Here is a 23,299-nt window from a genome sequence, read left to right as displayed (position 1 = left end):
GACTAATGCCATCTCTTGAAGGCATTAAGAACATCCAAGGTCTTTTTAGAACAATAAATGTGAAGTGGATTTCCTAGGAAATATCTTGCGGGGAATGCACATTTTCCCCTCCAAAGCCAACCTTTTGAAGATGCCCATTGAGTAGGAGCTGCATGTTCTGAAAACTCCATCCCAAACACCCCCAAACTGTATACAGTGTGAATTAACCATGCTGTGAGAAGGATGCTTTTGAAATGAAATTATGAGAAAATGGTATTCTCAAGAACTCCTGTTGGATGCAAGGTTGGAGGATTGCTCCTGACAGAATCCATGTCAGGGTTGGGGTTAATTCTGGTAAGCTCATTAGCATGCATGTTGGTTCATTTATTATTTTTATTACATCTTCTCTGTAAATGTTTTGTGATGTCAACAAATATGTTTTCAGTGTATTTCTTGTATATTTTAGTTTAAGAATGGAGTAGGTTTGCTTAGGAAGTATTGTGTGGTTCATTATAATTGTAGCAAATTACATCTGTTAACCATTTCCAAAGGAAATGCAAACATGTGTCCTTGGGCAACCCGTCTGCTCTGTGAACCACACAGCAAAGACAGGGAACTGAAAAGACGCCAGTCAGAAGGGAGAGACATATCTGATTCCATCCAGAAAGGCAATGGCTGGGGAGCTAGAAGCCTGAGAGTGGGTGCTTTGGCTGAAGCACTGAGAGGAAATGCCAGTGCAGTTGCCCTGAATTGTGGTAGATTTAGCAAAAAGGAGCAGAGAAATATTAGGCACCAAGGGGCTACCAGCAGTCTACAATTTTAAAAAGTACAAGTTAGTTTCAGTCAAAGCAGCATGCGCTTAAGTTCTATTAACGGGACCTGCTTGAGTGCTTTGTAGAATAATGATGGATTCATGCACATACTCAAATGCTTTGCTGAACTAATGCCTGATGTGAAGACATAGATTCACTGATGCCATGTATCTTTATCCCAGGCAGCAACTCTCTTCAACAGCATCACTCTTTCATTCCGCAATAGGTCAACCCTTAGATAATTGAATAGCTGTTAATTAATGTGGGATGAAAATACTAGCTTTTGTTCCTTTCAGTAAATACTACAAAACTAGAATTTACATTATTTTTACTATTATAAACGTATTTACATTGCATCAGGTTGTCAACATTAAAAATATATTGTGCTTTTCTGCTGTATGTTGTTCTTGTAGTCTTGAAGCCAGATAGTAGCTGTAATTTGTTTCTGGGGCTTTCGAATATTTTCATAAATAATTGCCTATCAGACAATAATATTTTAATGTAGTAACTAAAGGGTTAATGTGTTCTACAGGTAGATAAAGGTGGGTTAAAATAGACTTAACTGATTATAGTATAGTACAGGTCTCCTTGTTGTTTTTGCAGATACAGACTAATACCTCTGAGGATTGATCAGTTTTATCAACCTTAACCTGCCTCTTTTTTGTTTAGTGATGACTTTGGTTAACAAACTAAGTGAATCAAAGTTTTGTGAAATGCATGTTCTTTTTATAGAGAGGAATGGTATGCAAATATTATTTTAATTAGTGAACTAGAAAGTGTTACCGTATTTTAGCATATATAACCCGCATCCATGTATAACCCACACTCGTGTATAACCCGTGGGTCCTGCATTCCATCCATCTGTTGTTCTGCCAGCGGGGGGAACGGAGAGTGCAGCGCAGGCAAGCTGGCCGGCCTGTGGAAGGGGAGCCGCATTTGTGCCCAGGCCCCGCGCAGCCGCACCCAGGCGCAACCCACCCTCCTCTGGGTGGGGGAATGGAGAGCACAGCACAGGCGCACTGGAAGCTCATCAGGCCCTCCCTGCAGCAGAACAGAGCTGACCCAACCCAATTCTAATGAGTAAAAATAAACGTGTATACTCATGGACATGTATACCCAGTGGGGCATGGGAAGTTGTAAAAACATGTATAACCTGCGGGTTATATACGTTAATTTATGGTAATTGAAATTCTCAAAGCATGATGTTAAGAAAGAATACTCAGCTTAAGTTAGGGCCGTTCGCCCAAACAACAAATATGCAGAATGTATAATTTTTAAACCCTTTCTATGTGCTAGCTCTCCAGAGTTCAGAGCTGTACAGCTAGTGTAAATCCATGTAGCCCCTTCCACTTCCATGGCATTACACAGATCAATACAGGTTGAGAATCTGGCCTCGGAGTTTGGGAACCCAGTTTTCATCTTGCATCTCTGGTGTTAGGCTTTGTGATTCACCAGATGAATAAGGTTTATCTTATGAATAAACATTTTTACAAGACATCATTAGTTCTTGTTCTTAACTGATAACAAGGGAGATTTTAAAAAAATGAAGGACCTTTCCACACAGGCTTCCTACCATTGATAGATAGTGATAATAAAATAAAGGCACAATCTGCTTTGCTAAAAGAAACATCTGTTTTATGTTTCCTAATATGTTTTCCTTTTATATGAACAGGCAACTGTAATTGTCTATAAATTTCCTAAGTAAAACAAAGGAGAGCTAAATCTTTTCCTAATTACTGTCTAGCTTTGTTTTTTCCACTTCAACTCCTTTTCAATTATAATTTATAATTAAATTGTCACACATTCCTAGCACATTACTCACTGTAATGGCAGTAAAACATATCAGTCCAGAGACTAGATCTGACTGCAGCATTTCCTAGTTGACAGAGGCAGGGGCACTGACAGCATCCACAGGCCCCTGACAAGAAAAGGGAGGGGGCAGCTCCACCTTTGTAGCTAAGAGCCTCAGGGCAAGTGTTGCCTTTGCTCCCCTCCCCCACAGGGGGCCTGGACAGAGGGCATGCTCAGCACCAACCATGGGCCAGCTTAATAACTTTTCTCAGGATGAGTTACCACTTTAGGACAGTGCCTAAGACTTTGCCTCACAAAGCCATGTGATTAGATTAAAAGCTCTTATTTCATTAAGCTCTCATCTTGAAAGAAGGTTCTCTCCTTAACGGTTTTGCAAACTACAGACTGGAAACATGAACTGAGTCTAAGTGTTGCAGTGACGTCTGCCTGAGTCTGCAGGCAGCCTCCCACAAAAGGACGAGCGACAAAGACTAGAGTCGAGGATGAAGCCATGTGGCTCCAAATACAACAGCAAAGTAGAGCAGGCCTCTTCGCTCCAGACTAGACCTAGGAGGCCCTAGTGAGGCTGCTACAGTTCTGGGTGCCACCCAGTTGTTTGTTTACATGGAGGGTCACCATCACCAGTCAAAAAGTTGGCCCTCCCAGCTCCTCTGGATGCTGGGGGAATGGAGAGGAAAGCCTTTGCTTTGGTTGTTGCCTCCTCCAAATAGCAAAGGTAGAACAGAGGCCCTTGTTATCAACATGGGGTAGAATGTTTTATTAATAGGGTCCTGGTCACTGAAGGAAGAGAAGGAGCTGTGGATGAGAGAACAGCCGCTGGCTGTGTTTTCCAGATGTCCAAGTAATAAGGTTCTGGTGAATCATATTCCACGGTGCTCCTGGAGAAGTGGCTCCAATCTAGTGCTTGGCACAGCTCAGGCTAGTGATGCAGCTCAGATTGTATTATGTTGCCTGCACTCCCTTGAGCCTATGAACTGAGGCAGTCCTCAAAAGTAAGTTGCAACATCTTCAGGTCTGCTCAAACTTTCACCCAGCTGCATGTTCCCCAAAGAGCCACTCTAGCCCTGGGGGATGTACTAGGACATAGGCTACATCTAGACTGCAGTGCTTTTCTGGGATACCTCCAGTACCCCGGAAAAGCAATGCCACATCCAAGGAATGTCGCATCCAATTCAAAAAAGCAGATGTGCTCTTTCACCATCCCTGTAAACCTCATTTTATGAGGAAAAAGGGATGTGTCAAAGGAGGAGTTTTTTCCGAAATTTGGTGCCATGTAGACGCCCCAAATTTCGGAAAAGCCTCTTTCGACAGTAAAGTGGAAAGAGATACACAATTTGCAGTACGCAAATTGCATTTCTTTTTCCAATTTATCTTTGCAGTGTAGACCTAGCCATAGAGAAGTATTGGCCACTCCCCTTTTTTCTCTTACATATGTCTCCAATATCAGAGGGTCCAAAGCAACGGGGGGAGGGGGAGAGAAGGAGCAGGGGAGGAGGAGGACATATAGAAGCTAATGCAGGGCTTTTGTCCCACATGAGGATTTTTCCACACTGGGGGAATCTTCCATGTGCAGTTAAACTAGTTCTACAATTCCTTTGGGTCACCAGAATGACTCAAAGAAGCTGTAATGAGAACAGCATGTAGAGGAGTAATAGCCCAGCACCACAACTTCAGCATTCTCTACTTGCCCTTACAGTCTGCAGATGCTCAGGCTCTTACAGGAAAAAATTAACTCAAAGTTTTAGTTCAGTTTAGTTAAGCAATTCTGGTATGAAAAAAATTGTTCCCCAGATCACAAATACTTCAAGAAAGTGATATTTCTCTGGGGAGTTTATTACTTCTGCTTCTAAAATCAGGAAGCAAGGAGATTATACATTAGACTGCATATATTAAAGTTAACCCTACCCTTTCAAATCTTAGTAGGAAATAAAGTTTGATTATGGTTTGTTTTGTGTTTATTCATCTCTTATCAATGCCAGTTCGTCCATGCTTATTACCAAGAGTTTCTTTCTAAAAAAACTCATATGGTGAAATTTACCAGAAAGATTAGAGGAAAGGTGATACATGAAGTACACTTTGATGTTACTACATATTAGAAGTGTAAAGAAAAAACGAAATCCTTTTATATACTTCCCATCTGTTAGTAATCTGGTCATTGAGAAGCAGAACAAATAACATTGCACTCAATGTGCTTAATGTATGTGATGATTATTTTTAATTGCTCCCTATGTAGCGACTGCGTGACTAAAATATAAAGAGTTTTTGCCTTCTATGCATTACCCTGGGGACACTGGTTTTCCTCACTGAACACAAACAAGCAGCTGGTAGATTACACACTGACTTCTAACAAAAGTTTTGAAAGACCTGCTGATTAAGATCATTACAGTGGAAACCAGATACTGGTCAACTCTACCTTCACGTGCAGGTGTTACTGTATTCATAAACAAAATGTTTGCAGTACTAGTGATAACATTCTCATCCATCCAACTCTTTTTAATGAAAAATTAAATGTCATTCACAAAGGCAATGTAATAGTATGTCTATTAATTACCACCTCACCCTTTCAGATGACTGCTCTTTACAATAAAACTATTTCACATCTTGTAAGACACACACAACTAAAGAAACAACACTGAAGTAAAATTCTGACCCTACATACCTGTGGAGTTAGTTTCCCAACCCTCTGTGTTATTGGCTCATTAATCACAACTTCCACTTTGCAAGCATCTTTCTCTCTGGGGATGGAAAATTGCAGGTCATCTTCTGACAGGAAGACAGACTGGCCCTTCATCACTTTCACCCCAAGATTGACGCTGACAAAGGAGGAGCAGATGCATCTCAGGATAACAGCGAGCAGTGGAAATAAACAGGTAATCTCAAAGGGCTTCATATTTTTAGGGAAATCCAGTTGCCTTCAACTAGTAAACGTCCCAAACAAAAGAGATTGTCTCTTCGTTCTACCGTAGAACTTCACCATATAATTAAGGGAAACAGCTTTAGTCGCAGGCAATAACGTACTGTATATTTTCTATTAAGATATGCCCGTGTGATTGAAATTTGGACAAGGGCACCTTTCAGAGTGTTCTTGGGCTTTAATAAAATTCGTTGACCAATTGTGACAAAAATGATGTATGCGCTTTCAGGGTGCTTTATATGTCTGCTAATCCTGCAAAAAAAAAAATTAGAGGGAAAATGTAGTATGAAACAGGTAGGCAAAGAGATATCTTATAAGTTCTACAACTGTAGTTCATGTCAAACAGTAAAATAAATTGACTCTAGGCAATATTAAGTGTAGTCATGGTCAAAAAATGGACTATTTAGAAATGGCACCATCTCACTCAATTCACGTCTATGAATTCTGAGTTGTTTCTGCAAACTTGTACATATACATACATTGAATCTTGAGTGTGTATAGAATCCTACATCCAACTACTTTTTACTCTTGTTAGCATTGCAGAGCCACAATGAGAGTCTGAACTGGATTCTGTTCTGAGTAGTGTGTTAAGACAATAGCTAAGTAGGTTACAAATGGAGATAGAAATAGTTTCCTAGATTCAGTATATCTGCATGGAGGGTATTGGAGCTACCTTCTATTTGTTAAATCTACTACTACAAGGATTTTCAAAGTTGGGTTGCACACTCGCCTGGGTAAGCCATTGGTGGGCCACAAGATGCTTTGTTTATCCAAACGTCCATAGGCACAGAGCCTCATCTCCCATTGGCTGCAGTTTGCCATTTCCAGCCAAGAGGAGCTGCAGCAAGGAAATAAAAACTGTCTGATGGCTCTTAAAGAGCTTAGTTAGAGTTAACCTTCATCCTTCTGAGGTGGATAAACAGAGTATCAGTAAATTTACTTTGCTTGGGGTTCTTTGAATGAAGAACCTTGTTAAAAATCAGCTGAATTCTGAGTAACAACAGTCTTTCTAATGTCACAGTCCATTTATCTAGCTAGGGGCTTAGTTGACCCGCATCTCCTTCACACCCAGAATCAGACATTAAAATTTCCCAGACAAATTAAAGACGTTTCATAACATTTAGAGAATTACATTATTCTAATAAAATCTGATAACCTCTTAAATATCTCCATGATGGTAAAACTACAGGCCCTTATAGACACTCCTTAAGTTTCTATGAGAAATTTTCTAATACCTTCACCCTCTATTTATATACAATGTCCAAACTAATCACAGTTGTGCTGCCACCAGTTGTTTTTCCCCCAAAATGATAAAAATCTAGAACTACATACCTCTCATTGCCTCATTTCCTTCCTTAAAGGTAACAGTTCAGCTCCTGCTAAGGTTTTTCCTGGTATACTGGCCCCACTGCTCCCTACAATTGTACATACTAATCACTATGGTTTTGCATAAGGCTGATCACTCACTTTGATCCTGATTCAGCAGGGTATTTAAGCATATGCCTAGCTTTAAGCCATGTGACTTCAATGGAACTGCTCACATCCTTGATATTAGGCTCCTGATTACATAATTGAACCCTTTAAACCTCAACTCAGAAAAGATACCTGATTGTTTCATAGCATGGTTGGGTTTTCTTTGTTTGTTTTAGCATATATTTGCAACCCTAGAATTGACCAGTTGTGGTCAATTTCAGCAAACTCCAACTATGACAGAACTTGGCCACTGAAACTCTAGCCATTGCCCTTTGATCTTCTTCATTTCTGGAAAAAGCTAAAAGTGACAGCCATGGAACATAAGCTTTGACTCCTGGCTAACAACCTGCTAATACACTTCTCCTCTCCTCAAAACTCTCTAGGTCAGATAGGAGATCTGCTTCTACCTTAAAGAAGTTTTCCATTCTGAAAAGCTAACTTAAATAAATCAATAGTCACCTCCATAAAACCCCCGGACAAATGATACCAACAGTAGACACTTCTACTCTCTAGAACTACGTCTAGATTGCATTGTTTTTCCGGGTTACCAGAGGTAGCCCGGAAAAGCAATGCCGTGTTCAAAGAAGGTGTCCACTTTTCCGAAATTTTTTTTTGAAAAAGCGGATGCGCTCTTTCACCATCCCTATAAACCTCATTCTACGAGGTATAAGGGATGTGTTGAAAGAGTAGTTTTTTCTGAAATTTGGTGCCGTGTAGACGTGCCAAATTTCAGAAAAGCCTGTTTCGACAGTAAAGCGGAAAAAGATACACAATTTGCATACCACGAATTACATTTCTTTTTCCAAATTGAACCTTGCAGTCTAGACAAAGCCTGAGAAAGACAGATGATCACTAGGAAATCCATTTTTATGCAAGATTCCATTTATTTTTTGAAATGTGTTAATGGTAAGGTAAAGCATCAGGGCCTTCTTTACCTGCCCCATTTTGTATTGCAACCCCACAACTTCCCAGCCTAGTCAAATCTGAATAGGAATGTGGGTGGGGAGCACCAAAAATATGCCTCATCCACCTCCCTATACCACTGTCCCATACAAAGATAAGAGGTTTTTATTCAAACATGTATCTGGCTATTGACCTGACTGGGAGCAGAAACACATTTCAAACATATTTCTTCTCCGCTATGTCTCATCACCACAATATGATGTAGGACCATCTCCCCAAGTAACCGTGAGACACATGATAACACCCAATGACTGCCTCCTACTATACTTGAAATATTGCATCCAGCATGCTCTGCAGTATTTGCTTGCTGAGCTCCAATCAATGGTGCAGTAAATAAATTGTCAGTAATTAGTTAATGTGTGCTGTCCTTAACTGGATAGAATCAGACTGCTCAGCTGCATGTCATAGGCCCTATATAGCTAGCAATTCATAGAGATACTTCTCTGGTTCAAAAGGTGGAGTTCTGTGCTTTCATACTAGGCAGATCCTATCATCCAACACCTTCTATTGATGTGAAGTTCCAAATTACAGTGGTATCTGACATATGAGAAATGTAAAAACTTAGGTGGCACATATCTGTTACAGCATAAATTTATAAAGTATGCAGGCATCGGTTTGGATTTTAAACAGTGTTACCACATCAGATTCAGACCTGGTGTACTTCCTTAGAATTGTACTAATTTACAGTTGGTCTGGAATTGACTTCAAGAAGGTGAGTAATTTGCTGAGCCACGTAGAGACCATCACAACATCTAGACTACACCTTTTTCCACTTTTTTTTTCTCCAGAAGAGGCTTTTCTGAAATTTGGCCCGTCTACACTGGGTCAAATTTCATGAAAAAAAACCTCTTTCAGAAGATGCCTTCTTCCTCGTGGGACGAGGAACACAGGGCTTCTGAAGGAGCGTGTCTGTGCTTCCGCAAAAAAAAGCAGAAGAGCAAACGCGTTCCCTGCATGTGACAGAGTTTTTTCAGGATATACCCAAAAAAACCCTGCAATCTAGATGTACCCCAAACTGATTAATGTTGTTGAATAGTACTTTAAATAGTCTGCAATTCAACAGTGCCGTATATTAAGAATGACAAGGTCAAGCTTTTGTATATTGCACTGAAAATGACTTGGTATATAGTACCTCTGCCTTTTTTCTAGTCATAGGTCCCAATAAGTGCAAAACAATCCAGTGTCTTCCTTTTCTTCATATATTGCATCATTAGACAACAGTTTCATTTGCCCAAGAAGGGCAGAGAACTTTGATTCACACTCAAGTTCCTGACCTGTTTATAATGTTTTAAATACATTTTGTTTTCTCTTCAAGAAAAAAGTCCATATAAAATGTTATTTAACCATGGGTAACCAGTTCCCAGATTTGTCGTTTCTATAAGTGGTGTTTCCAAATCAGCAATTCCTAACACATGCAAACAAAGGCAATCCAGGACAAAAATAAATAACCATAATAAGGGCAATTATTCAGGAAATGAACAGAAATATATTCTCTCCATTCTTAGCTATGTACATTTGTAAAGTGTTCTAAAAGAACCCTAATCCCCCTCCCCCAAATATACTTAATTGCAGTTTATTTAAGCAGCTAATAATCCACCTCAACATTTCTTTGGATTTTAATTTAGTAACTAATCAGAATGGTTTCTACAGTACATGGTGCTTTATGGTAAAATATAAGGAGACAACATCCCCACAGATAAGAAACTACAGCCCAGGAGCCCAGCCATATAAATCCTTAATGGGATAACTCGCCTACTCCTACATTGGATATCACTGAGTAAAGGGCAGCAGTATGAGGCATTTAATTGCACTACAGAGATAGATAATGAATGTAACTAAGAAGTAGTCTGGATACCTGTTATAGAAGTTTGGCATGTATTTTGCCATGCCAGGATTATTAGACTATATCAGCTGTAATCCTAGTATCCATAGAATGGCATCACATCCCAACCTATAAATAGCAATTAAAGCCTAATGGAGACTATAGTGGCCACTGTTAGGGTCTGTCTACACTACCCCGCTAGTTCGAACTAGTGGGGTAATGTAGGCATACCGCACTTGCAAATGAAGCCCGGGATTTGAATTTCCCGGGCTTCATTTGCATAAGCCGGGCGCCGCCATTTTTAAATCCCGGCTAGTTCAAACCCCGTGCCGCACAGCTACACGTGGCACGGAGTAGCTAGTTCGGATTAGGCTTCTAATCCGAACTAGCTGTACTCCTCGTGGAATGAGGAGCATAGCCAGTTCGGATTAGGAAGCCTAATCCGAACTAGCTACTCCGTGCTGCGTGTAGCCGCGCGGCACGGGGTTTGAACTAGCCGGGATTTAAAAATGGCGGCGCCCGGCTTATGCAAATGAAGCCCGGGAAATTCAAATCCCGGGCTTCATTTGCAAGTGCGGTATGCCTACATTACTCCACTAGTTCGAACTAGCGGGGTAGTGTAGACATACCCTTAGGGATCGTCTCTATTTTCCATATCCTCTTCTTGCTCGAGGACGCTGGAAGAAGGAACTGAGATAAGTCCCTGGCTTCAGTTTTGAGGAGAAACTTCTAGATTGGAAGATAGAAGTCTGCAGAGGGAGGTGAAGAGACTATTCCAGCTCGAGCATGGCCTTTCCTACCTCCCTTTTGACCATTCACAGTGCTGTCACACTGTCACATGTAAAGCTGTGTATTGACTACAAAAAGACAGAAGACTGTGCATTAGGAGCATAACGTTGTCATTTATGCAAGCCAGTGCCAAATTAATGAGGCATTTGTACAGAATCGGGACTGCTTTCACCTTCTAACCCTTTGTCCACTTACAGATAAGCTTCTGATTTCTTAAAAACACAGCGGGTATTGAGGTAGGAAGAGTAGCTCCTACCAAGTGAGTTATAAAATCAAGAACACATATTCCTGCGCATCCAGAAATATAATTTATGCTATCATGTGCCGAAAGTGTCCGTCTGCTATGTACATTGGACAAACATCTCAGACACTTCGCCAAAGGATTAATGCCCACAAAACAGATATCAGACAAGATCACAAAGAAAAAACAGTTTCTTGCCATTTTAACCAGAAAGGACACTCTCTCAGGGTGTGTCTAGACTACATGCATTAGCCAGATCGGCAGAGGGAAATGAAGCCGCAATTAAAATAATCACGGCTTCATTTAAATTTAAATGGCTGCCCCGCTCTGCCGATCAGCTGTTTGTCGGCAGATCGGGGCAGTCTGGATGCGCCGCGCCGACAAAGAAGCCTTTCTTGATCGGCACAAGTAAACCTGGTTTCACGAGGCATACCTGTGCCGATCAAGAAAGGCTTCTTTGTTGGCGCAGCGCGTCCAGACTGCCCCGATCTGCCGACAAACAGCTGATCGGCAGAGCGGGGCAGCCATTTAAATTTAAATGAAGCCGTGATTATTTTAATCGCGGCTTCATTTCCCTCTGCCGATCTGGCTAATCTACATGCCTCCGTCGACGGAGGCATGTAGTTTAGACGTACCCTCAGTGACTTAACCACCTGCATTCTGCTACAAAGACCTTTTACATCTGCACTTGAAAGAGAATTCTCTGAACTGTCATTCATGTTAAAATTCGACACTCTCCGGGAAGGAATGAACAAATGCTCAAACTATCTTACCCATTACCAAGATAGCTTCCCCAATTATCACCTCTAATTCCATTAGCTCACAGACATCCCACTCTCCCCACCTCTAATATCATCAATTCACAGACACTTACCTTCCTTCCTTCCCCCTTCCCCCCCCCCCCCCCCCGCATCCCCCTCCTGTTCTGAAATGTGATTTGTCCTTTTCATATGTGTTCATTTTTTTAATTGTATCCTTTGGTATATATGGTTGTGACTATTTTCTTCCACTATTTGATCTGAGGAAGTGGATCTGTCCCACGAAAGCTCATCATCTAATAAACCATCTTGTTAGTCTTTAAAGTGCTACATTGTCCTGCATTTTGTTACTGATTTTAGGCTTTGACTGGGACATTAATTATTCTGTAGCACTTTGTCCATGATTGCAAGGGACCAGACCCACAGGCTTACATCTGTCCCAACGGAAGGCATCTCCGGTAGCTTAGTGCTTCCTAACACCGAACAGGGTCATTGTTTCACACAGAAAATAATTATTTCAATCCACAGACAAGATGCATTCTGGCACAGGGATGAACTGAGAGAGGTGTCCCCTGAAGTATTAACAGAACCCGACACTATTGATTTTGCAAGACATGAGGGAATTGGAGCGTGGGCAACAGGAGAACGAGATAAACATAGATATTGTTTGGGAACAAAATGGCATTGTGCTCCCAGTGAGCCTGCAGAAGTAGAGGGCCCACTCTTGCGCCACATAAGAAGCATTTTCAGAGCCTGGGCCACAACCCATGTCAGACTTACTTGCCTTTCTTGAATCAGTGTAAGAATGAGCCAATCTAGTTTCTGTGCCCCTGGACGTTGTCCCATAAACGCAGGGCAACGGCACAAGCACGTTTGTCAGATGGAGATGGGTGACAGTCAGTGTTCCCTCTAAGCTGCAGGGCAGCAGAGCTTCACAGGTGATTAATCAGACTCCCCCAGTCAGAAGCTCAGGGCTCCCTGCAGGGAGCTCACTAACTGGGTGGGCCTAATTAATCACCTGTGAAACTGTGCTGCAGTGCACTGGTGACAGTGGACGGCTCACTTGAGGATTGCCTGTTCTGTTCATTCCTTCTGATGCTCCTGGCATTGGCAACTCTCAGAAGACAGGATAATGACTTAGATGGACTTTTGGACTGACCCAGCAGGCCGCTCTTATCTGTCTTTCTGCAAAATTAATTGCCCTGTGTCAATTAGTAAGGTGTGCACATGCAGGAGGCGGGCTAAACAGATTGGAGCAGTATTTGCCCATTCCCCCGGAAAATGAGTGAATGTCTTGACATTTTTATGCATGGGGGAGGCAGAGTGTGTGGAGGTTGAAGGGGTGGGAGGCTCTTGCTGCCCCCTTTGCCCCCATCAGTGGGCCCGAGCATCCCACACTTTAACCCTCCACATACTCTGCCCCCTTCCATAAAAAAGTCAAGACATTCTCTCATTTTCCAGGGGGAATGGGCAAATATTGCTCAAATCTGATTAGCCCTCCTTCTCCTTCTCTGAATTGCCACCAGAGTGCTGGAGTGACACACCAAGTGCTGCAAGTGGCTTTGTGGGATGAGGGCACGCTATGGCCCAGGAACCCGGAGGGCTGGCTGACATCAGCCCCACCCCTTCTCCCTGAGGCCGCATCCCTTGCAGGGGTGCAGAGTCAGCCCCTCCCCACCCCTACTCCCCTACACATACCCTAGGGGAGGTGTCTTCTCTTTGAAATGCTTGAAGATGGATCTGTTGCCCTTTTGTCACTGTCTGTTAGGGACCAGTTTTAACCACTTGTGCCTGCAAGCACTACTCTTACATCAGTGCACACATACACATTCCCTCCATAGGCTCCCGCCATCATCTCCCTTGTCCATGACCATGCTGTCTCTAAGTTGTTAAGAATGGGAGCCTTGGTTTTTTTCAGTCACTTACATGATGGCTGAAAATGGAAGGATATAAGGAATCCTTTCCCTTATAGAAAAGCACAAAAATGAAAAATATTCGAGTGAGAGCCTTGAGATTAACATCCGCCATTCAGAGTATGGTCAATTTTAAATCTGGAATTACTATTGCAAGTCATTCAAGCAATCAGTGGACAAAATCATCTCAAAGCAGGATGTCTTGTTGCAAATCATCCTCAGCCCAAACATTATTTTGAAACAATGTGTTCCTTTAAAAAAATGTGCCATTCTTAAATGCTACCAGGTGTTACTTGGCTAGAAATACACATTCCAAGCACTAGAAAAGTGTAGTGAAATATCACTTCCTTACAAACTTGAACGCTGTGGAAACTTTATAAGGCTCAATTGTGTCCTCCGATATACTTGTGCAACTCTCACTGGAGTCTGTAAGAGCTGAGCACCTGTCCTTGGGGGAGGATCTGCCCCAATAATGTCTTAAATCCCTTTGCACAATCAAATGGCAGGATTTAAGATGGTCTTTAAATAACCAATGTGCACCTTAAAAGAATCTAGGAAATATTCCTGCATGCGCTTACTTATCTTTGTGTATTCTGAGCCTAATTGTAATCATGGTTAATCTGATACAAATCAGGACTAACTCCATTGACTTCATTGGCCTTATACTGGTGTAAAACCACCATAAGTAAAATCAGAAATAGGCTCAATGGCTTCCAATTAATTAGAGTACAGAATACTCTGTAAAAGACCTTTAATTGCTGGGGTCTGACATCAGTGGGAGTTTTTCCTTGACTTCAGAGGGAGTTGGATCAGGCCATGAGAGTTGCACTGTGCATGACAAAATCTCTGGATGCCTGGAAGTTTTCACTTAGCAATTGTATTTTTTTAAAGGGGGGAGGGTAAGGAGTGTGTTGTGTGGCTAGTATGGGGTAAAAGTAGGTTTGGGAGGTTTTTTTGTAATGAACAATATTAAGAAAAAATAATGTGAGGTAGAAAAAATACACACTAGAAAAAAAGAGAATTAAAGAACAAAATCAGTCCTACAGTGCTTTAGGAAAGAAACAGATTATTACTCTAGTTGAAACTTTGCCAGGGGCAAAGGCAGGGACTCTGAGCTCTTAAATTATGTAGCTGTCACATGCAATTACCACAAGCACAATTCTGGCAAGTTGTTGTTAAATGTACTAGTCCCATTCACCACAAACACAGATTACAGGCCATACAGAAACCAGATACTTAGCATAGTTTTTTTTATTGAATTTTGTGATGCTAGAGAACAATACCCCCTTTTTTCTTTTTCAAATAGCCCTTATCTATGTAAGTAACTTTTGTTTGTTACTTGAAAAAGTTATTGTCCTTTGATTTTAGCTATTTCAGTGCATGATGCTTTAATCATTCTTTCACAGCAATCTTCTCTCTCAAACAGGGAAAACAGCCCTCAGACAGAAAATTATTTCAGATGTATCCAGGTCTTCCTGGCATATCCCTCCACTTCCACTCTGATCTACATCAAAGAACCTAGACATAGAAAGGACCTGCCCTTTTTGTATTGCAGCTTATCTTGAAATAAGAGTGAACATTGTATATATAGAAGCTTCAGGGGGTAGCTGAGTTAGTCTGTACAGGATAAACTTAAAAATAACAAATGGTCTGGTACCACTTTATAGATGAACAAAACATGTAGATGGTATCATGAGCACAGCCCACTTCTTCAGCTGACTCAAAACTCCGGAAGAAGTGGGCTGTCACTCCTGTCACTTCTTGTGTTCTTGGTGTTTATGAGACTGACTACAAACAAACAGATTTTCCTTTTAATTCCTGTAACATCAGGTATCATCAGTGGAACATTGGGTTATACAACAGGCAGCCAATGCCAAAAATGCCAATGATCCCCTATGTTTCATCCACACTTAACCTGTTTTATGTTTACTGAAATACTCAGTTTACTTCATATCACATCCTGACACAATGCCATGCATGCCCATGTCCCCGGGGAAAAACATTGCTGCGCTTAGACAAACCTACAGTATTTGAGGATGAAACTGAATGGCTGGGTCTAGACTGGCATGATTTTGCGGAAATACATTTAACAGAAACGTTTTTCCGTTAAAAGTATTTCTGCAAAAGAGTGTCTAGATTTGCATGGATGCTTTTGCGCAAAAGCATCCGTGCCCAGTATAGATGCGCTTTTGCGCAAGAAAGCTCCGATGGCCATTTTAGCCATCAGGCTTTCTTGTGCAAAAAATTAAGATGCCTGTCTACACTGGCCCTCTTGCACAAGTATTCTTGAGCAAGAGGGCTTATCCCTGAGTGGAAGAGTCAAAGTATTTGCACAAGAAGCACCGAATTCTTATATTAGAATGTCAGTGCTCTTACGCAAATTCAAGTGGCCAGTGTAGACAGCTGGCAAGTTTTTGCGCAAAAGCAGTTGCTTTTGCTCAAAATCTTGCCAGTCTAGACGCACCCAATGTGTTTTCCAGAATAGCTGGGTTCTGGGCCTTGCCATTTTTCCTGAGACAAACACCTATAAGGTTGCTTCATTGTTCATGGAATTTCCTTATCCTAGCAATTACTGAAGACATCCAATTACAAATATTGTTTTTCTAAAACAACTGGAACATTTTTAAGTGTCATCACTGTGTCCACACAGAGTTCTAACATGGAATAGCTATTTAACAATACATACTCCATACCAGGTGTTCTAGGCTTCTCCAGGTGCAGACAAGTCCTAAAAAGGTCTTGTGAGCCCCTCTCCTCCATCAGGAACAGGATCCTTTAAACTTTATTTCAATAACGCAGACCTCTTCAAAAACCACACAGTACCCCAGTACAGTTAACAGTGCATTGTTGAAAAGGCATTGTGGTTAAATAGCTCATAGTTTCTGACTGAGACTAACCAACATGTGCTGTCCATTGCTGTCTCTCCTTAAAACATTGTCTTCCATGCAGTTCCTTTTAGCGCATTGTTTCTCTTTAAAGTGGTATATTTATTTGTTCATACTGAGAGTTATAAAACTTAGATCTAGAGACTGCATTGTTTAAAAGGGACATTTCATATTCTGCAATTAGAGAGACCAACAATTAAAATCAGTTCTTAATGCATTTCAGTCTCTTCAGCTGGAAATTAGTTGTTGGGTTGAACTGCATTAATATTGTAAATATTTTCCACATAAAAAAATTCCCTAGGAGGCTTCTAGACTCTTCTCATTTATCCCCAGAAGAAAACAACTGACCCATAAGAAGCTGAGAAGGTAAAATTGAATCTATGTTACTGGGTCTCTTCTAGGGATGTTAAAAATCGTGTCATAAGATAACCGTGTAACCGCTGAGAATTCTCAGTGGTTACATGCTTACCCGCGCTGCAGGCTCTTCAGTATAGAGCGTAGGGAGGAGGCTTTGCTGCCGGCAGACTCCTCCCCTAGAGCAGAGGGCAGCCCTTGCGCTGAATGTAACCTACACCGTTAAACAATTATATATTTTTTATTAGGAATTATAGGTCCCTTACCACGAATACCATGCACAAATAAATAGCTGTATCGTCTTGATAGCTGTCTGAAGGAAACTACACATTCCAGCTTATGGTAGAATTTATGTCACTGGTAAAATATTACTTGCCATGTTATCCTCCCTCCCTCTTTTTTGAGCCCTGTGGAATTATGCACTGACTGAATTCCTCTGTCCTCAAATAGGAGCACGAGCCCTGAACATTATGCTTCTATTTGAGAACAGAGGAATTCAGTCAATCACACATCAAACTTTTTGGAAAGTTTGAACATTACCAGTTAAAACATTTCCCCAACTATTCCATAACCAGCTATTTTACTGTTTACCTCTGGTAAGAGGTAAATGAGTTTTCGCTTTACCTTATTCTATGTTGCATTATCAGGCAGTACGCCATACTTCACTTTTGATGATAAAATCGAGTATCCTCTCCAGTGGTTTTGCTGGTATCCATGTTTTAAAACTAAAGAATACACTGAAATTTCCTTGCAACATACTAAAAGAGTTATGAAATCCTGAAGCATGTATGGTCCCCCTCTTCTTTTGTGTAAAACTGGCAATTAATATGAAGAGGGAGGGATACCAGGCACTCTGGGTTTTTTGCAATCAGGCTATGTGTTTTGCTTTATAAATTGAGGGGCCTGGAATACCATTTACAGCATTACCATGTCTTGATGCACAAAAGCAGGAAGGTGAGCTACCAAATGTCTCCTAAAGGGAAATGCAACATTGGAGAGCGAGAGTGTGCATAAATGGGTGGCCCTCATCCCCCCAAGAGTGCAATATAATAGACAGACAGCAGACAGGTCATTTAAAATTGAAGTTGTAGGGAACTTCCTATCACTACATATGAGAAGTAGCCGGGGAGGCAGTAGTTGGAGGAAAATTTTAACTGAGAATTTTCAAACCTTCTAAAAAAGATCAGCTTTTGAATGCTTGAATTTAACATCAGCGAGTATCCCATAAAGAGAGGGAGGCAGTGTCATCTAGTGGTTTGAGCAGGAAGTGAGGAAACTTGGGCTCTGTTCTGGACTTTCATACTGACTTAGGCTATGTCTAGACTGCAAGCCTCTTTCGAAAGAGCCTCTTTCGAAAGAGAGCATCTAGACTGCACGCGGAACTTTCGAAAAAGCAAGCCGCTTTTTCGAAAGAAAGCACCCAGTGAGTCTGGATGCTCTTTTTCTAAAAAGCCTGTTTGCTTTCAAGAACGCCTTCTTTCAAAAGAGCACTTTCGAAAGAAGGCGTTCTTCCTCGTGGAATTAGGTTTACCACCGTCGAAAGAAAAGCCGCATTCTTTCGATTTAATTTAGAAAGAACGCGGCTGCAGTCTAGACGCAGGTGAAGTTTTTTCGAAAAAAGGCTACTTTTTTCGAAAAAACCCCTGAGTCTGGACACAGCCTTAGTGTGTGATCTTCAAGCAAGTAACTGAACTGTTCTGTGCTTAATTTTCCCCACCAGTGGAGTAGGAATAACACATTTCTTTGTAAGCAATCTGAGGTTCTTGAATGAAAGATGCTGTATACATGCATGGTATTGCTATTAATAATTGCAATTGCTGATTAACCTACAAAGGTGAGTGCATTATTTTTAACATGTATAGTCTCTCTCATAAGAGTTAATTCAGGCTTGTAAATGTGGTAATTTAGGAATGAAAAGTGTAACACATCACTCCTTAGCAATGTATCAATATTTTATATATAATAAGATGGAAAAATACCTACAGTTTATCTTCACAGCTGGCTTTTAGAGCCTTTGAAATGCTGCTTACAGCCATCACAATAATGGCAGCTATAGACAAAATAAAACATTTGATTCAGCCTAGTCAAGTTTTTCACCTAATTGCATAAAAGGCAAATGAATCTTCCTTAGTATCTCATGTGGCAAATTGTGAAGGAGCTGCTGCCATCTGCACTGACCACCTAGGTACAATAACTGGTTCCACAGACAGCTATATGTATGAGAGAAGGTTATCCTTGTGCAAAATGAGACCATTGCAGAATCATTTGTAATCATGCTAAATAGAGCAAAGTGAATAATTCCCAGTGGACAATATCTTTTCTTTCTGCCCACAGTCTATCTAGAAGCAGAGAACTATTTCCTCTAGTTTTATTCATCATTCAACTAATACTGACCATTTGATCATAACTATTTTAAATGACCATTTTAAATGTGTTGCTCAGATGTGATTGGTCAGATCACGTTTCTTTTCCTTCACTGGATAAGCTCACTTCTGGTGTGAATGCTGAAATTCACTTGCCGTGAACATGGTTGCTATTAACCTGGATCACTTGAATTCTTGCAGAAACTGAATACAACATAACTGAGGCATTAATTTATTTTTAAATGAATGTATCTATGGACCTGTTTTTGCTGTATTACTTGTCTATTTCTGCATAGAGCACAAATCCTCTCAGTAGAAAAAGTCTCAGATATAGGATTAGAATCCAAACCAAGTCTCCATAACTCTGTATATCATCAGCATATAGTCATTCCATACACTAAACATAGCTAATGGGCATAATAGTGTGGGAAATTCATTTTCTGGGAAAGTTCCTAAAATATAAAGAGTATCTCCCTTATCCGGGCAGAAATTCATCCCCTGAAAGAAAGTAATTGGTTTCTAAGCTACTTGTATTACATTTTCTCCTTAAGAGAGGGGTCACTGTTTTTGCATAGGCAGGGGAGGGGAGCAATTAAACAGCATTACAATGTCCACATGGAAAAATAAACTCGAAAGATCATGCTCCCACCAACTTTTTCATACAGTGACTTTTTCATATCACAGAACACTAAATTAGCATCAAAGCAAGGTTTTACTTCAAATTAGAAGAAGAATTCAGAGCAGAAGCTCTAATTCTGTGTTTAAGTACTAGGTGAAAACCTTTAAAAATGATAGGGAAGGTTCATAATGGAAGACAGAGGACAAGTGACTTAAGACATGAGCTCTTATATTACTGAAGCACAGCTGCAGCAGATCACAGTCAAGTTCCAGTGCTTCATATGCACATACTGGGTACTGTACATGATTAGCATTGGAGATGAATTTTGCTCATTGTACCCATCCAGTAGCATTGAATCAGTTAATTGACTCAGTTAATAGAATTTCCCAGATCATAAATTCCAAAAAGTTTATAATTATAATTATCAGCAGCAGCATGGCTTATTAATGTTCTGTGTAATGTTGAGGAGAAAAGTTAAACAAGACACAACCAGAAAGCTGAATTTTGGAATTAGTTTTTTATCAATGTAGGAAGAGAAAAGTGAAGCATTTCTTTAAAATATATTACAAATGACATCTGTAGAATTCAGGTCAAGAGAAGACAGCAAACAAAACTTAACTCAAAATTTCTACTGCAAGGTAAAATATATCTGTAAAATATGCTTTAAAAACTCAGAGTCTCCCAGCTAAAGTAAATATATCTATCTGAAGGGCTTTACTTTGCCTTTTTATTAATATTAAAAGCACATTCAAGTTTTGGTACCACATTTCTCTCTTTTAGTGTGTTTCACTAAAAAAAAACACATTCAAAGAAACTTTGCTAAAAAATATAGCCAGACCCTTTAGTTTAAGGTAGAAGTAACAAAATATAAAAGTATAAACCTTTGTTAGTGTGCTGATGGTAGAATAAAGAAAGTTTAAAAATACATATCAATTAGTTAAAAATCATTTAAAGATAATATGACACTTGGAATCTTTCACTTCTAATCTAAAGGTACTGGTAAGTCCAATATTTAGTGCCTCTTTTGCATCTTAAATTGGGATGTAGCTTTCATACCGAATACTGTAAATATTGCCTGTATGCCTTGTTGTAACATTAAGTAAAAACATTAAATTCTACAACTAAATTCTAAATTCATTCAATTGATACAATATATTCAATAGGAGAGGAAGGGCACAGAGACAATACTTACAGGTAGCAATATTCCTTCAGGAGCTTGGAGACAAGAGTATACTGGTACAAGAGGGATAATGAAAGTCAGTCACTGACCCAAGTAATCTCTGAGTTAAGGAGCTTGCAGAAAGAGAGAGAGAGACAAAAAAATCCAATGAGGGGGCGAGAGAGAGAGCTGAAATTCCAGTCTTTCTGGTCAGCTAGGTTTTAGTTTTCTGTGTACTAAAAATCCACAATAAAAAGTCTTTTTGCCATAGTTGCCTGCCAAGCTGGTGATGAGTTGAAAACTTCCAGAGTACAAAAGCTTCCGGGCTCCCTATGATAAGGGCATTCTAAAGATGCCTTCAAATGTTTACACTAAGAAATGTTTCTCTGGCAATAAGCCCCAGATCTTTCCCTTCTGCTGCTTGTTGAGTCTGCTGGAATGAAGAACTGAGCTCCTGTCTGCTCATTTCCCTCCCCCAACCTCCGCTTCTGTTAGACTATTTTGTATTTGTTTTAGTTAAGTGCTAAAGTTTGATTGTAAATGGTGGTCCTAGAAATGTCTCCAACCTACCCCCTTCTCCACTACTAAACAAGAAAGAAAAAGGCTTTATTCAAATAAAGATAAGAAAAAAGGATAACCAGGCAGGTCTTGAGCTCATGTCAGGATGGCTAGAAAATCAAAATCAAGTACATTATGATGGCAATGTGTTTAGATTACAGGATAGATCCTTTCCACGAGTTGAAATATTTCAACTGGCTGAGAGTGGAAATATTATTGCAGTCCAAATATTAAAATTAAAGCATGTTTGTTGCAAATATTCTTTCAAATTATAATAAAGAGCAGTAACAAGTTCAGATTCCCCCACTCCCATATGAAACTACAGGAAATGGAAGGAGAATAGGCTCACTGGGACAATCTGGAAAGGTGTTGAGACACTTAGTGCTAAAGAGTTGTGCAGAAGAAAGATCCTTCCCCTTGGCTGAAAGTGGCATCAAAGCAGCTCTGCAGCCATCACAAAGGTATGTTAAGTCTGTGCAATACCTGCACCCCACAACATAATGAGTGGGAAGTGGGAGAGGACTAGAGGATTCATTTAGCTGAGGATCCCTAGCCCACTCTTTCGGAAGCCAAGCCTAATCTTAACTGCATTGAATGATGCCATTTCTCATCACCTGAGCAATGAAATTCAACAATACAGACAGAGATCGATCCAGCTCCTGCTGAAGCCACCTGCAAAAAATCACATTGACTTCCGAGGTGCAAGACCAAACTAAGTGGGGAGCTCAAGAAAATGGATATGCTGGCAGAGTGCCTGATCTGGCGAGTTGCTGGGTAGTTCCCTCAGCTCTGACAAGCTTCTATGAAGTCACACAGTGCCCTGTAATATTAGGCCTAGGCATTTCTTAAACCTGACAGGACTCTGATGAGAGTTAGTGTCAGACAGATCAAGTTCCCTTCATGGAAATATGGTAAGAATGTGCTACTGCATCACGGCCGGACGAGAGTACCAGCCATAGGAACAGCTTCACTGATGCACCGTGTCCTGTCTGCCACATAGGTTGGGGAATTTTGTCTTCCCTGGCCCACCTCTTTATCCATATGAAGCCAGACTCCTAAGATGAGTAAAAATAATTTCAATTGTAATGAACGTGTATGCAGGGTAGTTTGGTCTCTTTCCACATAAGAGTTGGTTTTCTGGATCATCAAGCTCAGAACCTCAGCCATGAAGAATGCAATGCTATTCCCAGCCTCAGAAACAATTCTAACATTATAATCAAAGAGGCTGACAAAGGGGGTGCTGCAGTCACCATAGACAGAACAAATTATGAACAGGAGGCTGCCAGACAACTCACCAACACCAGATTCTACAGGCTTCTCTCCTCTGATCCCACTAAAGAATTCCAAAAAACCCCTAAATCTCTACTCATGAAACTCCCTGCTACAACTCAGGCCCAAATCAATACAAACACCCCCCTCCCCAAATCTCTGACCAGGAGTTTTCTATCTGCTACCCAACACCAACAAACCTGGAAATCCCAGATTTCCAATCATCTCAGGCATTGGCACACTTACAGCAGGATTATCTGGTTATGTTGATTCTCTCCTCAGACCCTATGCTACTAGCACTCCTAGGTACCTTCAAGACACCAATGATTTCCTGAGGAAACCACGGAACATCAGTGATCTTCCTGAAAACACCATCCTGGCCACCATGGATGTAGAAGCTCTTTACACCAACATTCCACATGATGATGGATTACTGGCTGCCAGGAACACTATCCCTGATGACGCTCTGCACACCGGATGACTGAACTCTGTGACTTTGTCCTCACCCACAACTATTTCCAATTTGGGGACACTTTATGTCTTCAAGTCAGCGGCACAGCTATAGGCACCCACGTGGACCCACAACACGCCAACATCTTTATGGATAAGCTACGTT

The 23,299-nt window shown here is 40.8% G+C and overlaps 1 protein-coding gene across 5 annotated transcripts in view; it reads right to left on the bottom strand.

The window, feature by feature from the left end:
• Positions 1-21,320, bottom strand: part of FREM1 (FRAS1 related extracellular matrix 1) — a 118,409-nt gene extending 97,089 nt beyond the window's left edge. For 3 of the 5 annotated variants that reach the window (XR_012904626.2, XM_006117829.5, XM_075931549.2), the window contains exons 1-2: positions 20,890-21,320; positions 5,263-5,769 (exon numbers count right to left, since the gene is read on the bottom strand). Coding sequence is in view for 3 of the 5 variants with exons in the window: in XM_006117829.5 (XP_006117891.3) it covers positions 5,263-5,493 (231 nt within the window). In the remaining 2 variants the exon portion in view is untranslated. The remainder of the gene's footprint in view (positions 1-5,262; positions 5,770-20,889) is intronic. The other 2 variants (XR_001367860.4, XM_014570840.4) reach the window with 1 other exon arrangement.
• Between the last annotated feature and the right edge of the window lie 1,979 nt (positions 21,321-23,299).

Source organism: Pelodiscus sinensis, chromosome 6, assembly GCF_052426305.1.
Source record: "Pelodiscus sinensis isolate ZL-2025 chromosome 6, ASM5242630v1, whole genome shotgun sequence".
NCBI lineage: Eukaryota > Metazoa > Chordata > Testudines > Trionychidae > Pelodiscus > Pelodiscus sinensis.
Note: the sequence above shows the minus strand (reverse complement) of the source record. Positions and strands in the feature narration are given on the sequence as shown.